Source organism: Macaca thibetana, chromosome 7 (genome assembly GCF_024542745.1).
Source record: "Macaca thibetana thibetana isolate TM-01 chromosome 7, ASM2454274v1, whole genome shotgun sequence".
In the NCBI taxonomy this organism is placed as follows: Eukaryota; Metazoa; Chordata; class Mammalia; order Primates; family Cercopithecidae; genus Macaca; species Macaca thibetana.
The window spans coordinates 13,570,485-13,584,952 of record NC_065584.1 but is presented as its reverse complement, the minus strand read 5'-3'; the positions used below and the strand labels follow the sequence as shown (position 1 = coordinate 13,584,952).

The following is a 14,468-nucleotide window of genomic DNA, read 5'->3' as shown; positions in this document are numbered from 1 at the left end:
ACAAAAATTTATCTGAGCATGATGACGTGCGCCTGTAATCCCAGCTACTTGGGAGGCTGAGGCAGGAGAATCACTTTAACTTGGAAGAAGGAGGTTGCAGTGAGCCAAGATAGTGGGCAACAAGAGTGAAACTCTATCTCAAAAAAAAAAAAAAAAAAAAAAAAAAAAAAAAGGCCAGGCACGATGGCTCACGCCTGTAATCCCAGCACTTTGGGAGGCCTAGGAGGGCAAATCACCTGAGGTCAGGAGTTCGAGACCAGCCTGGCCAAATATGGCAAAACCCCGTCTCTACTAAAAGATACAAAAATTAGCTGGGCATGGAGGTGCACAGCTGTAATCCCAGCTACTCGGGAGGCTGAGACAGAAGAATTGCTTGAACCCAGGAGGCGGAGGTTGCAGTGAGCTGCGATTGTGCCACTGCACTCCAGCCTGGACAACAGAGCAAGACTTTGTCTAAAAAAATAAATAAATAAATAAAATTCAGGAAAAAAGAAAAACATTAAAAATTAAAAATACAACAATTAAAAATAGCACAAAATTTCAAAAATATAGCACAACAACTATAGAGCACCATTGTATTAGGTATTAAAAGTAATCTAGAGATGATTTAAAGTATATGAGGGGATGTGCATACGATTCTACACCATTTTACATCAGGGACTTGAGTATCTGAGGATTTTGATATGTGTGGGGGGGCCTGAAACCAATCCCCCACAGACACTGAGGAACCACTGAAATTCCAGCTAAGGAACTTCCGTCAGTAACACCGGCCTATTATTTGGTTGAAAGTGATAGAAAGCACAACTCAGTTTAGGAGACGAATGAAACGCATTGGCTTCTGAAACTGGAAAGCGCAGGGATTCTTGCTGGAGGCATGTTGATCAGGAGCACAATGTCAGCAGGATCCAGTCGCTTCGTTTCTGGGTTTGATCGCCCAGGTCTTGGCTTTATTCTCAAGCTCAGTGTAAACAAGACGCTGCCAGCAACCTCAGGATTGCCAGCACTCTCTGAAGCTGAAGTCGGAGAAGAGAGAATGCCTCTTCCGAGCTACTCCTTGGCCAGTCTCAGGATTCACTCTGATTGGATCACCTTGGGTCATGAGCCTCTTTTTAGACAACCATTAATTAGCCAGGATTAGGCACTGTGTCATTTCTGAACTAATCTCTGTAATGAGGGGGATTCCATACTCTGGATGGTCCGTCCTGGGTCCAATTGTTGAGCTTTAGTGAGATGGAATGTCTTGTGTGGCTAGAGGCCATTCCCCGGGAGTCAGTGATGGATGCCACAGGAACTACACGGACTCAAAGTAGGTGAGGGATGGTTCCCCCAAAGGGAAATCAGGGCACTGACTCACTGATTCAGAGGGAGGTTAGACTTGGTACTGGGCAAACAGAAGCAAGAAATGCCCATGACAGGTGCCAACAAAGTTTCTGCACAAAGATGTTCATCACATTGTTATTTACAGTAGCCCCAACTGGAAAACCCTAAGTATCCTAGAAGAAGAGATTAATGAATTATGCCAAAACATGTTATGATTCTGCAGTCCTTAACATATTTTCAAAACTATTTAATGTTAGAAAAATGTACAAGGTATAAAGCTAAGTGAAAACAAAAACCAAGGAGGAGTTTTTAAAAGGTAGCATAGAAATTCAATTTCGTAAAAATTATACAAATATAAGAGTAGAAGGAAATCTACTAAAACAATGTTCTAAGCAGGAGGATCAAGGCCCTTGGGGATAGCAGCAAATATTAGACCCACCTAGTATAGTAGATGAAATGCTCAGCCCCAGTAGTATACATCCACACTCTTGCCAGGACCTCCTGGTGGAGAGAATAATCATCCCCATCTCTTGACTTGGGTTGGCTGTGTGCTTTGGCCAATAAAATATCAGTGGATCATGACACAGAGGCTTAAAACATAATTGTACAGTGCACTTACCACCTGTGAGCTCACCCATGAAGAGAACCTGCCTCAGGGAGCCCCCCTCGTTCCAGGAGGATGAGAGTCATGTGGAGCAGACATGGACCCAACCTGCAATTGGGATGCACCTAAATCAGTCAATCCTCAGCCAACCCACAGACTCATGAGTGAGAGACAAATGCTTCTTTTACCCGTAAGCCAGGGCAAGTTTGAGGTTGCTTGTTACACAGCATGATGGCAATAGCTGCCTCATACACCTGCACACCTGTTCAAATTCTGTGTCTTCTCCAACCTAAGCATCACCCCCTTGTGGGAAACCAGGCCATCCAAGGGCATGGATCCTGTGTCTCAGGAATGCTGGGATGCATAAAAGTGGAGAAGAGCTCTGCCATGTTAATAGTGGTTATCTCCAGATTGTAGGATTTTTTTATTTTCTTCTTTATACTTTTGTGTATTTTCCAAAGTTTCTGTGATTAACATTTTTTTTTGTTTGTTTGTTTTGTTTTTTTTGAGACGGAGTCTCGCTCTGCCGCCCAGGCTAGAGTGCGGTGGCTGAATCTCAGCTCACTGCAAGCTCCGCCTCCCGGGTTTATGCCATTCTCCTGCCTCAGCCTCCCAAGTAGCTGGGACTACAGGTGCCCGCCTCGTCGCCCGGCTAGTTTTTTGTATTTTTTAGTAGAGACGGGGTTTCACCGTATTAGCCAGGATGGTCACGATCTCCTGACCTCGTGATCCGCCCGTCTCGGCCTCCCAAAGTGCTGGGATTACAGGCTTGAGCCACCGCGCCCAGCCTAACATGTTTTTTATAACCAGAAAGAAATACTGTATTAAAAAATTAGAAACCAACTCTTCTCGGCACCTCACCGATCCTCACCCTTGGTGTCCCCAAGAACAAGAGGAATTGTCAAATCCTTCACCCACATAACTGTCTTCAAGTCTCTGGAGAAAGGTACTTGGCCCTCCACGTATTGGGTTTTCTCAAAGTTCATTAACTGTGGTTCTTGTATGAGCACCTACACCTGGCACTGCCACCACTGGCTCCTGCTCTCTCAAGGGGCCCCCTTGGGTCTCTAACCTTAACTCTTGGTGTCCCAACCTGAGTCCTATTCTCCAGGTAAGGAGTCTGACCAGACAGGGATTACAGGAAATATCTTGGAGAGACTTCCCTGCCATGGCCTCAGCTGAAAAGGTGCTGGGCATTCCAGCCCCACTCCCACCCCCTTCACTGGGGGCCAGATGCCTGGCCCAGTCCTGCTCTTGGCTCAGGAGCAGCCAGGCCACTTGGGAGGCCTGTGCTCCAAGGTTGTAAGTGCCAGTCTGGCCAAAGGCACTCCATTGGAACGTCTCAAACATCTTCAAACCCATGGGTTCCCCCATTTCCCTTGACTGGAGTCTCCAGGAGATGCTGGTACTGTTACTGTGCCCTTTGCTGCCAAAACTTGCTCACTCATCGCTGGCAGCTGCTGCACTTTCTGTAGGACTCAGTCATGCATCATGCATGGGACGCTGAATTCCAAGAGAGGGAGCCTCAGGTCCTCACCTGCTCTCCAGCACCCTGAACAGTGCACACGCTGAGGGCAGTAGCCATGTGTCCTTTGTCTCCAACTCCCTGTGCCTAGCGGGGGGCTGGCACAAAGCAGGTGGTGTTCAGTGTTGAAGGAACAGGTGCGTGTGTGCATGAACAAGGGAGTTAGGCTCTTCACGGGGTACCAGAATGCTGCTTACTGGTCACCGTGCGTCCCTGAGTTGTCCCCGCATTCTGTGAGCCAGAAAGTTTTCCCTAATCCCTTTTATAGGAGGAAACTGCAGGTCGGTGTGAAAATGTGCCTTGTCTGAGGTTACACAGACAGTGGTTGAGCCTGGACATGAATTCAAGTGCATTGGGCTCCAAATTGAACCATCGTCACTGTCACAGGACAGTTCAGTAGTAAAGGAACTGTAAGAACGAGAGCTAACATGTGGGATGCTTGCTGGACACTAAGCTCGTTATAGCTCAGGCAGCTTTCGTAACAACCCTGCAGGAGTGTTTATCCCATTGTACAGAGGAGGCTCAGACAGGTTAAGGCTTTCCCAAGGTCACACAACCACCATGTCTGTCTTCTTTCAGAGTTAGAGCTCTCGGCCACTAGAGGCTGAAGGGAGCATGACAGTGAATCGTGATCTAGAGGCAGTTTGGATGGCTCAAGCGCAAATGGAAGACAGCTCACAGACCGAATCAACGGAGGAGTGTTTTATTGCATATCCCTGCCCAGGTCTGGTCTGAGGACCCACACCGTGGGCATCCCCTGAGAGCTTGTGAGAAAGGCCGAATCTGCATTCAAGCGAGGTCCCCAGGTGATCCGTGTGCACAGTAAGGGTTGCAAGCACTGCTCTGATTGCCCTTCAGGGAGAAAGTGACTCTTGTGGATAGCTGGCATCATCCAGGGCTTCTGCTGCAGGGGCTGTGACCTATGGGACATGAGGCCTCTGGCCAGCCAACTTTCAACCCCCAGCTTGCACTGGTGTGGACACACACTCAAGCTGAAGGACACATGGCAGGATAAGCCCCAGTCCTGAGTGTGCTTTTGGGGAGGTTCCTTCTGCCCTGATGGTCTTTTTCCCATCCCTCTCTTCCCTGGCCACTTCCTGTCTCACCTCCTCCATGAAGCCTTGCCAGTTGCCCCTGCCCCAGGCAGAGAGCAGAGCTCTCCCTCGGCTTCCAGCCTCTCCCACAGGCTCCTGCGAGCACCTGCCTTGTTACAGTCATCACTTAGTTGTTTACACTCTTCTCTCCCCCACTGGAAGGAGAAGTTCTCAAGAGGAAAAGCTTTGTCTTAACCACATACCCAGAACCCAGTGTGAAGCCCAGTCCAGAGCAGGCCGGTAAATCTGTGTTGGACATCCTTATGTCCTCAGAACAAATGATGAACGAATGAAATTCTCAAGCATAGGAGTGAATCTCTAAGTGAACATTTTAAGGAAGGTGTAGAAGTCAAAAGTGAGGGATATTTAAGGGGGCAGAAGAATATTAGCTACACCTTGGTCTTCGGGATCAACTGTGTCCTGTGCACAGGGCACCACCCCACCTCCCGGGATGAGCTGCCTCTCCAGCACCCCTCGGTGGAGCCCTGCAAAGCCGGCCAAGTGCCCATGAGTTTTCTAGGGGAATTACTGGGGAAAGAGTTCCCTCGCCCAGCCTCCACAGCATCATCAATCACAGGATTTCTGTCACCGGTCACCCTGGGCTGCTGCCAAGGAATATGGAGGGAGAAGACTCATGAGCCGAGCCAAGGACGGCGTCTGTCTCCTGGGAGCCAGCAGGACTCATCCTGGGCTGAGTGCAGCCAAACAGGCCCATGGGGCCCTCAGACCCCCCGGCCCTACTGACCTTTAACATGGAATTGGGATGGGAAGGGCTAGAAAAACAGGATGGGCACCCTGGGGCGGTGTGTTTGTGTGTGTGTGCGTATATTTAAATTACTGTCCGTTCCTAGATTATGCACAGTGGCTGGATAGATTATAACCAACTCGAGAGAATGGATTTGGGAAGCTTTGACTAAAAATAAGATCTCGGCCGGGCGCGGTGGCTCAAGCCTGTAATCCCAGCACTTTGGGAGGCCGAGATGGGCGGATCACGAGGTCAGGAGATCGAGACCATCCTGGCTAACACGGTGAAACCCCGTCTCTACTAAGAAATACAAAAAATAGCCGGGCGAGGTGGCAGCGCCTGTAGTCCCAGCTACTCGGGAGGCTGAGGCCGGAGAATGGCGGGAACCCGGGAGGCGGAGCTTGCAGTGAGCTGAGATCCGGCCACTGCACTCCAGCCTGGGCTACAGAGCGAGACTCCGTCTCAAAAAAAAAAAAAAAAAAAAAAATAAGATCTCATGATAGCTATAAAATTGACTGATGAGGGGGTGAGGTCGAGAGCTCTCTAACTTTCTTTTCTTTCACATAGAGCAGTGTAGCACATCATTGAAAGGATTTCAAGGCTGGGCACAGTGGCTCACGCCTGTAATCCCAGCACTTTGGGAGGCCGAGGCGGGCGGGTCACAAGGTCAGGAGATCGAGACCATCCTGGCTAACACGGTGAAACCCCATCTCTACTTTAAAAAAATACAAAAAATGAGCCGGGCGTGGTGGCGGGCGCCTGTCGTCCCAACTACTTGGGAGGCTGAGGCAGGAGAATGGCGTGAATCTGGGAGGCGGAGCTTGCAGTGAGCTGAGATCACGCCACCGCACTCCAGCCTGGGCGACAGAGCGAGACTCTGTCTCAAAAAAAAATAAAAAAGATTTCAAAAAGTTGATAGAAGACCTCTAACCATTTAAATTTTACTGTCACATCCTGCACTGGATATGGTTTGGGGAGTCCTCCATAATTATTCGTTTCTGCGTGATTGATTTCAGTTTTTCTATTTCCTGTGAGCACCCATAAGAAATTATTTCAGGCAAGATGCTGCTACCTAGAAGATGAACAAACTTTAATTTTCTTCCAGTGAATGCTATAAAGGTAAGAATTGTGAGAGTTGAAAATCCAGTTTGAGAGGAAAGGCCGGTGTTTTCAAGGGCAACCATCACCGATGCCCGGGCTCAGAGGGAGACACTAATTAGTTCAAGGTCACACAGCAAACAGGCAGCAGAACCCAAGTCTGGCTGACCTTAAGGCTAGGATGCTTTTCCTGATCAATGCTTCTCAAACTTTCCCCCAACATCCCTAAGGGCAAAGGAGAGCGAACTTGGACCTGCAGGGCACTGGCGCAGAGGCCGGAGGGGAAGCACAGGATTTCCTTGCAGTTTCATGTTGTGCCTGTAACAATCTCACAGTAAAATAAATTATCCAGGAAGCTGCACTTCAAGTTCCACCTGGCAGAGCTCGGAGACCTGGGACCTCTGTGGAGTAGCTGCCCTCACCCCACACAAGCCTCCACTATCTGTAAACACAGGCTCCTGTAAGTTTTCACCAACCACTCCAAGCCCAAGTTTTTCTGAGCTTTGCTCTCCAGGGGCCTGGAGCATTTCTAGAAATCACAAAGCCTCGAACTTTTCCATTTTTTATGTTCTGGGAGATGTTATTTGGGGAATTCCCTCAGGCACTGCGCTCTGCTCCGTCTAATGGAGGCTGAGCTGCACTGGTGTCCGGTTGCCCCATCCAGCCAGACAGGCGGGCCCCCTCTCTCCTGCAGCTCCACATCCAGCCCACCACCAAGCCCTGTCCATGTCCCCTCCTGCTCTTGGACACTTTTCCACTTTTCCCCGTCTCTGTGCCCTACCTGGACCTGGCCACGCCCATCTCTGGCCTGGACCACTACAGCAGCCTCTTTCCTGGTTTTCTGCTTCCACTCTTGCCCTCTCAAACCCAGTCTCCTCACCGCAACCCCAGCAATCCCTCAAAGAAACACATTTGGTCATGCCCACCCTCCCTCCTGCCCCTTCCATGGCTCCCTATTGCCCACATGTCAACCCATTTTCCAATGCCTACAAAGCCTGCATGGCCCTGGCCACCTCTCCAGCCTGATACGAAGCACTCCCTTTCCCCCTTTATTCCTGTGCTCCAGCCAGGCTGGCCCCTCCCGGTTGCTAGAATTCACCAGGCTCCTTTTCAGGAGGTTCACTGATGCTGTCCTAACTAACTGCAGTGTTGTCCCTTTAGCCCTTGCCTACTCCCACTCATTCAGGGCATTTTTTCCTGAGTGCCTGCTACGTGCCTGGCACTGTGCTAGGCACCCAGTGTACTGTGGTGACCTAGTTCTTGCCCTCTTGGAGCTTATTATCTAACAGGTAGACAGATGCACGGGAATAATCATGAACTGTGAGAAATGCTAGGATGGGAAATAGCAAAGTGCTAAGGAAGAGACTATCAGGGTGGGGACAGGGAAGAGGACAAATGAAGCCTCTTCCAACTCATCCTTAGACCTCAGCTCAAAACTCACCTCCTCTGAGAAGCCTTCCCTCCCCGCTAGACAGGCCAGGCCCTTGCTCATCTGCTCTACAGCTCCCTGCTCTCTTCTTCCCCAGCACTTGCCATAATTTGCAATTAGACATTGATTTGTGCAACTAGAGCAGTGGGGAGGAATGTGCTGTAGAATATCTACTCCGCCTCCAGTGGGAGCTTGGGGAGGTGTCCCCAAGGCTGTGTTCATCCACACAATCACCTAGAGATGTGTCATTAACCCGTGCCATAGAGGAACCGACTGAGTCTGGGAATAAGAGAGGCTGTGTTAGTCATCTAATGAGGCCTAACAAATTATCCCAAAGCTTAGCAGAACAATGACCATTTATTATCTTATTCCTATGGGCCAGGGATCTGGTCATGGCTGAGAAGGGTCCTTTGGCTCTGGGTCTTTCCAGAGGCTTTGCTCAAACTGTTACCCAGGGCTGCAGTCTCACCTGAAGGCTCGACCAGGGACAATCAGCTCCCAAGCTCACTCACACAGCCATTGGCAGATGAGGTTCCTCCCTGGCTGTTTGAAGGCCTCAGTTCTTTGCCAACTGTTGGTAGGGGGTCTCCCTCGGCTCCTGGCCCTGTGAATCTTTCCATGGAGCAGCTCCTAACAATTGAGGGAGTGAGGGTGAGCCAGCAAGCTGGAAGCCACAGGCTTTGGGAGTCCTAATCTCAGAAATGGCCGCCCATCACTTTGCTGTGCTGTATTGGTTAGAAGCAAGCCACCAGGTCCAGCCCACACTCAAAGGAAGAGATTACCCAAGGGCTTGAACACAGGAGATAGAGGGGGTGGGTAGTCCCTGGGAACCATTTAGAGGCTACTGACCACAGAAGTCACATAACCTTCCCAAGGGCTCGTCGCTAGAATGTGTTCCAGCTGCCTTTGGGAGCTGGGCTTTCTGTGCCTACCACAGGGAGCGAGGACAGGGCAGGAACAGGCCGCTTTCTCCAAGTCTGGGGACCTCCTACTACTGGCCTTGGCCTTTCTGAAAACCACAGCAAATGCACCTTCTCCCATAGAAACTAGAGATGGTTTCCTGCCCAGCCCAGGAGGCTGGATGGGTTACAAGCATTTGCCATGTGAGCTGAGAAATGCTAGTTTTCAAAACCCAGGCCCTGGGGAAACCCACAAAGGGGTGATTGGCTGGAAAACGGGCCCATCTATTACCCTCCTGGGGCTGTGTGTAAACTGAAGAGGGGGTTATGCCATGGTCCTAACCCGGCCTTATAAAATGACTTCTCCTCCCGATTTTCTTGCCTCACACTTGAAAAGCCATTCATGCCTCCTCTGGGACCCTTTCTGCGGGTTCAAGAAATCCCACAGTTCTTATGTTTCTCCTCTCAAAAACGAACTCACTGTATATCCTGTATCCCTGGGCTAGTGGAAAATTAACTCTCAGTTATTTGGGGGAACTCCCTCCCCATCTTCACCCCCAACCCCATTGGGGTGGCATGGTCTGGGGCAACTTAGTGCAGAACAATTGGGGGTTATTTCCCCAGGAGGATATAAGCTGAGTGACAGCCGGGACTTCCGTCAGTTTCATGCAGTGATGTGCAGTGGGTGCCTGGCACATAGTTGATGTCCAGTAACTCTTTGTGGAATGTTGAATGAATGCCTTTTGCCTTGTTGCTACACCCCTTACCCAAAACGTGCTTCTAAGGGAGGGACAAAGGAGTCCCCGCCAGGCCAGGGACCCGAGTTCCTTTACTCAATACAGGCTTGTCCTCGCAGGATCCAACAAGTGGCTTGTGAGTGAGGAGTCACCATACTGCACTACGAGTCTCCTCTGTCCTAGAACACCTGCTTCTGCCCTTCCTGGGTTCCAGAAACTTCTCCCTACTCAGCTGGATCCACCTCCCCATTCCCTAATCTCCCCAATCCACTGTTCTTCCTAGAATGATCCTCTTTTCTCAAAAACAAAAGCCTCTTTCTCACCTTTGCCCTTGGGGGTGGGAGCCAGGACAGCCATTGGCTCCAGGGCCAGCCCCCAACTCTGCTCCCTGGGACTGAGGCATGGGAGGAGTGATCGGAGGGCTTGTTCTACCTCTTCTTCTTTCTGATCTTTCCCAGCAGTGAAACAACACCTGAATTTGTATCTCAACAAGTTTTCCAGATCAAGGCTGCAGGAGGAGAATGTTGACACACCCAGCAGAGGAAATTCAAAGTCTGAGTCAAGCCTGCGCTCTGCTTGGAGGTGAAGTGCTTTACATCCTGGGGGCCTGGTCTTCCTACCAAGCACCCTGCCCGCAGCTGGCGGGGTGGGGAAGGCGTTGTCAAGTGAATAAAACTGCACAACGTAACCAGCGTCAGGAAAATGGCCGCTCTTGCCAGCATGGTGTGGCTGCCTGAAACCCCTCCGTCATAGCTCCATTCCATTGATCTAGGAGAATGGTAGACAACCCCCTTTTCAGGCACCCAGACACCATCCTTGGTGGGGCTCCTCCCTGTCACACACAAATCTATACCAGCTAACAGAAGCCGCGAGTCTCAGGCCTCATGGTGACCTAGTCCCCTGTAGGCTTAGTCACACCAGGAGGAAGGAGACTCAGGCTCGAAAAGCCACCAGGCAAAGCCCACATTTATTAAGCACTTACTGAATGTCAAGTACAATGTTAGTGCTTTTCACGATCATCTCATGTAATCTTTGAGATAGGAATGAACACTCACACTTTACAGTCGAGGAAACCAAGGCCCAGAGGGGTGTGACTTGCTCAAGGAGTAATGTCATGGAAAGGGTGACATAAGCATACTTGACTCCGCTGCCCACACTCATAATTACTATGGCCTACCGCTCCCTCCAAATCCCAATAGCAAAGGATCAGCACTAAAGGAGGACAGACATACTGAGGAGATTCAAAGAGATTCATGACCATCCGGGCAATCCGGGAAGGCTTCATGGACCAGGACCCAGGATTTGAAGGACAGGTGATATCTGACAAGTGGACATTCCAGGAGGAGCAAAGGTGTGTAGAGGTGCAAAAGCACGAGGAAGTTTCCCGGCCCTCAAAGCCAACCCTGTAAACTCATGTATTATTGGACAAGTGGGGAAGTCAGGGAGAGAAGGTGAGAAAGGTGGGCTAGGGCCATATTACAGAGAATGGGATGATGTCAACCTGGGAGAGCTCTCTGGGTCTGACCAGGCTGAGAAGGGCCAGACCATGAGTGGCATGGGCAGCAGAACCCAGCCCCCAAATCTGGGGTATCCAGCACTCAGGTATGCAGCTCCTTTGCTGGAAGACAGGACACCCAAAGCCTCCTGCTTCTCTGGACTTGTGAAGCCACAGCCGCCATTCCCCAATCCCTCAACCCAGACACCTGGACAACAGGGAGAAGGGGTGCAGGAAGAAAGGAGCAAATTCATTCCAGACAGATCACATGGATCCCCTGCCATGGGCAGCCCCTAAAGATGCCGTCCACATTTTCAATGCGGACCCAGCTTGAAAACCCACTGAACCCTTCTGCAACTTTTTACTCTTCTTACCAGGATTTAGAGAGCTTACAAAGAATCCTGATTAGTTAGACTAAGGAAATTACATTTTCCCTGCTAATTGAGCTAAATTTGAGGAAATACTTTGTTATGCATACATTGAGATTCTTGTAATTCTTGTAAGATTGTGTGTGTGTATGTGTGTGTTTAAAGCCTTCATTACTACAAATACTAAAACAAAACAAAACATTTTTAACCACCCAGATTGTCCAACCCTCTCACTGAGTGAGGAACCAGAAGACCAGAGAGGGTCTGGGCGTTGCCTGGGGTCACACAGCAGTGAGTGGCAGAGCCCAGGGGCCCAGACTTCCTCATAGACTCCAGCCCAGTGCTCCTTCCACACTTCCATGCTGGCTGGGGAACTGCTGGGGCCCGAGGAAGGGCTGAGAGTGGGCCCAGTGCAGCCCAACTTGAGGGCTCATCAAAACCTTGGCTGAAGAGACTCTTCACCCATGTCCCTCACCCAGATGCCATGGAACCTGGCTCAGTCATTCCTCCGCAGAGGGAAGATAACATGCCTTGGAATGAGCACTGGCTGGGGAGTCAGAAGTCTGGGGATCCAGCCCAGCCAGGCCACTTCTTAGCTCAGCAGCACTGGGCTGCTCCTGTCACCTCTCTGGCTTTCTTGGCTGTAAAAAACAAAGAGGAGAAACCCCCTGAAAACAAACGGGGGTCGGGGTGGGGGCAGGTAACACAGCCCCTGTAGTCACGTGCAGAGTGAATTGGAAACCAGCTCTGGAGTCACACTGCCTGGGACTGAATCCCACTTGAGTGCTATGTGACTTACGCAAGGAACTTAAACTCTCTGTAATGTTTCCTCATCTGTGAAATAGGGATAATAATAACAGGACCTACCCCCATAAACCAGTTGTGAGGAAATTAAGCAAGATACTTCTGTATATGTGGAGGGTTCAGGATAGCACCTGATACATAGTAGGTGTTCTGCATAACTGTATAAATAACTGTAAAAAGTTAGATGCTATTGTTACTGCTCCTTGAGCCTCCATTGACCCCACACTCCCTACCCAGGTCATGATACATGCTTGGAAGACTCAGATGTCTGTATGCCCAGAGCCTAGCCTCGTGCCTGGGACTTACAGAGTAAGAGTTGTGGCGGCGGGGAGGGGCGGGGCAGCAGCAGGAAGGGGAATTGCTCAATACACACTCCTGGAAATATTAATATTGTGAAGTGGATGCATGCAATGCACTGAGCCCCCCTTCCCTACAAACTCTCCCTACTACACCCAAAGCAGCTCCTCCAGGACTCAAGGGCTGGTGAATGAATCTTTGAATGATAAATATTCCTATTTTGATGTCCATTAATAATGAGCTTGTAGGCAAGATGAGTCATCTAGACATGGTTCACGGATATCCCTACAATTCCAGAGCCACAGAGTCAACGATCCTGGACATTCATTCATTCAACAAACATTAACTGGGTGCGTGGCAACCTACTGATTCATGAGTTAGAAGAGGGTAAAATATTATGTAGAAGCCATACTTAATGTTATTGGACACGTGTTCCCTAAGCGCCTATCCTCTGATCTTGTGCAAACTATACTTATGTGACCTTGTTTATGAATTAATGAGGGCCAGCTAATCCTTCAGAAGACTCCAATTTTAGGTTTGCGCAAAAGCCCTTCAGCCTTTGCAAACGAGGACCTGTCTTTCTGGGTTGAGCTAACTCCTCTGCTAGTTAAAAGCTTTCTGTGTCTTTAAAAAGGGGAGGCATCCTGTCAAATGGTCCCTAAAGCATAGGCTGAAGGCGCGTGAAGTCCCACCCACTTTCTATGACGTCCTGCATCCCGGCTCCTGATTGCCCGCCTGAGACGTCAATTGCGGGGCGTGTGTCTTCCTGGGACACAGTGGAGGTCTAACCTTTGGTTTGCGGAGTGGTCGGGTGTATTCTCCGCCGCCCCCACGCCCTCGAGGTCCCCGCCACCGAACCAGCGGCGGAGCCCGCCCGCGCCTCCCGCGGCACTCCCGCACCGGATCGCTCCTCGCTGGGGCGGGACCTGGCCTGGCGGCTCCGGTCACTATGGTCAGTGATCGTGGGGGATCGCGAACGGGGAGCTGGCAGGGGGCGCGGTGGGCGGGGTCGCTGTCGGAGCGGGTGCACCTGCGGGACGGGGGTTGGACGCGAGGCTCAGCCCCCAGACCACCCCCGCCGCGTTCCGAACCCCTGAAATACGGAGTCCGGACGGATACTGGGGGCCAGGTCGCGCCCCGCTGTCCCCCGTGGACGTGCAGCTGAGGAGGTCCAGCTCGGCCCCGAGTCCCCGCCCCCAGCGTGTCCGCCCCAGTTGGCCCTGGGCGCCGCCTCGACGGCGCTGGGTGGGCGCCCTCGACGGAAGCAGGGACAGGGAGGCTGCAGCGCTATGGGTCGCCTCCTCTTTGTTAAGTAGCCCCCCAGTCAGCAGTCCACGGCCCCTCCCACCCGAGGGCTCAGCCGTCAAAGACCAACCCACTCCTGGCCCCTGCCCCAACCCCACGAGGGGATCTAGGAGTTGCACAGGGGACCAGATCGTCTGTCCCTGCGGGCGACTAGTCCGTCTCCATTTTTGGAGTCGGGACCCACGTGGAGAGGTTGCCTTAAGTTGTGAGGCACATGAGTTAGGGGTCGGGGAAAAGAAAATACTCAGGAATCCCTGATGGAGAGTCCTGTCTGCACAGAACGGGGCCCAGAGACCCTCTGAGCCAGGCTAACCCTGGGCTTGGGCAGGTGGGGAAACTGAGGTCAGACAGGGAAGGGCTGGTACTGATAGTGGTGGTCCTGGGACTTGAACCCAGGCCTCTGGACTCTCAGTTCAGTACTCTTTGTGTTACATCAGCTCACCTTCCAGGTTGCCATGGGGTCAGGCATCCTGCAGGGGACTGGGTGGGATGGCTGCCTAAGACCCTTCAACCCTGAGCAGGGGGGAGCCTGTGGAGTGAGGGCTGAGTGGCTTGAGTCGGGGCCACACAGCCCCAGGTTCAAGTCTCACTTCCACCTCCTGGAAAGCAAAGAGGCTTTGGTTGGTCCACTCTCCCCCTCAGCACCGTTTTGCACATCTGTAATGGGCTGCTGTGAGAACCATGTGAGATGATTAGCTGGAGCTTTTCCTGTGACAACAGAGTCCTGGAAATGGGTGTGCACAGATGC

At 51.2% G+C, this 14,468-nt stretch overlaps 2 protein-coding genes across 8 annotated transcripts in view; both read left to right on the top strand.

Annotated features, from left to right (window-relative positions):
• The window catches only part of IFI27 (interferon alpha inducible protein 27), a 420,724-nt gene that overhangs the window by 301,672 nt on the left and 104,584 nt on the right, over positions 1-14,468 (top strand). The window lies entirely within an intron of this gene.
• OTUB2 (OTU deubiquitinase, ubiquitin aldehyde binding 2) overlaps positions 1-14,468 on the top strand; it is a 98,024-nt gene that overhangs the window by 62,007 nt on the left and 21,549 nt on the right. Inside the window, exon 2 of the mRNA XM_050799207.1 lies at positions 13,190-13,367. Coding sequence (XP_050655164.1) covers positions 13,365-13,367 — 3 coding nt within the window. The 5' untranslated portion in view covers positions 13,190-13,364. The remainder of the gene's footprint in view (positions 1-13,189; positions 13,368-14,468) is intronic.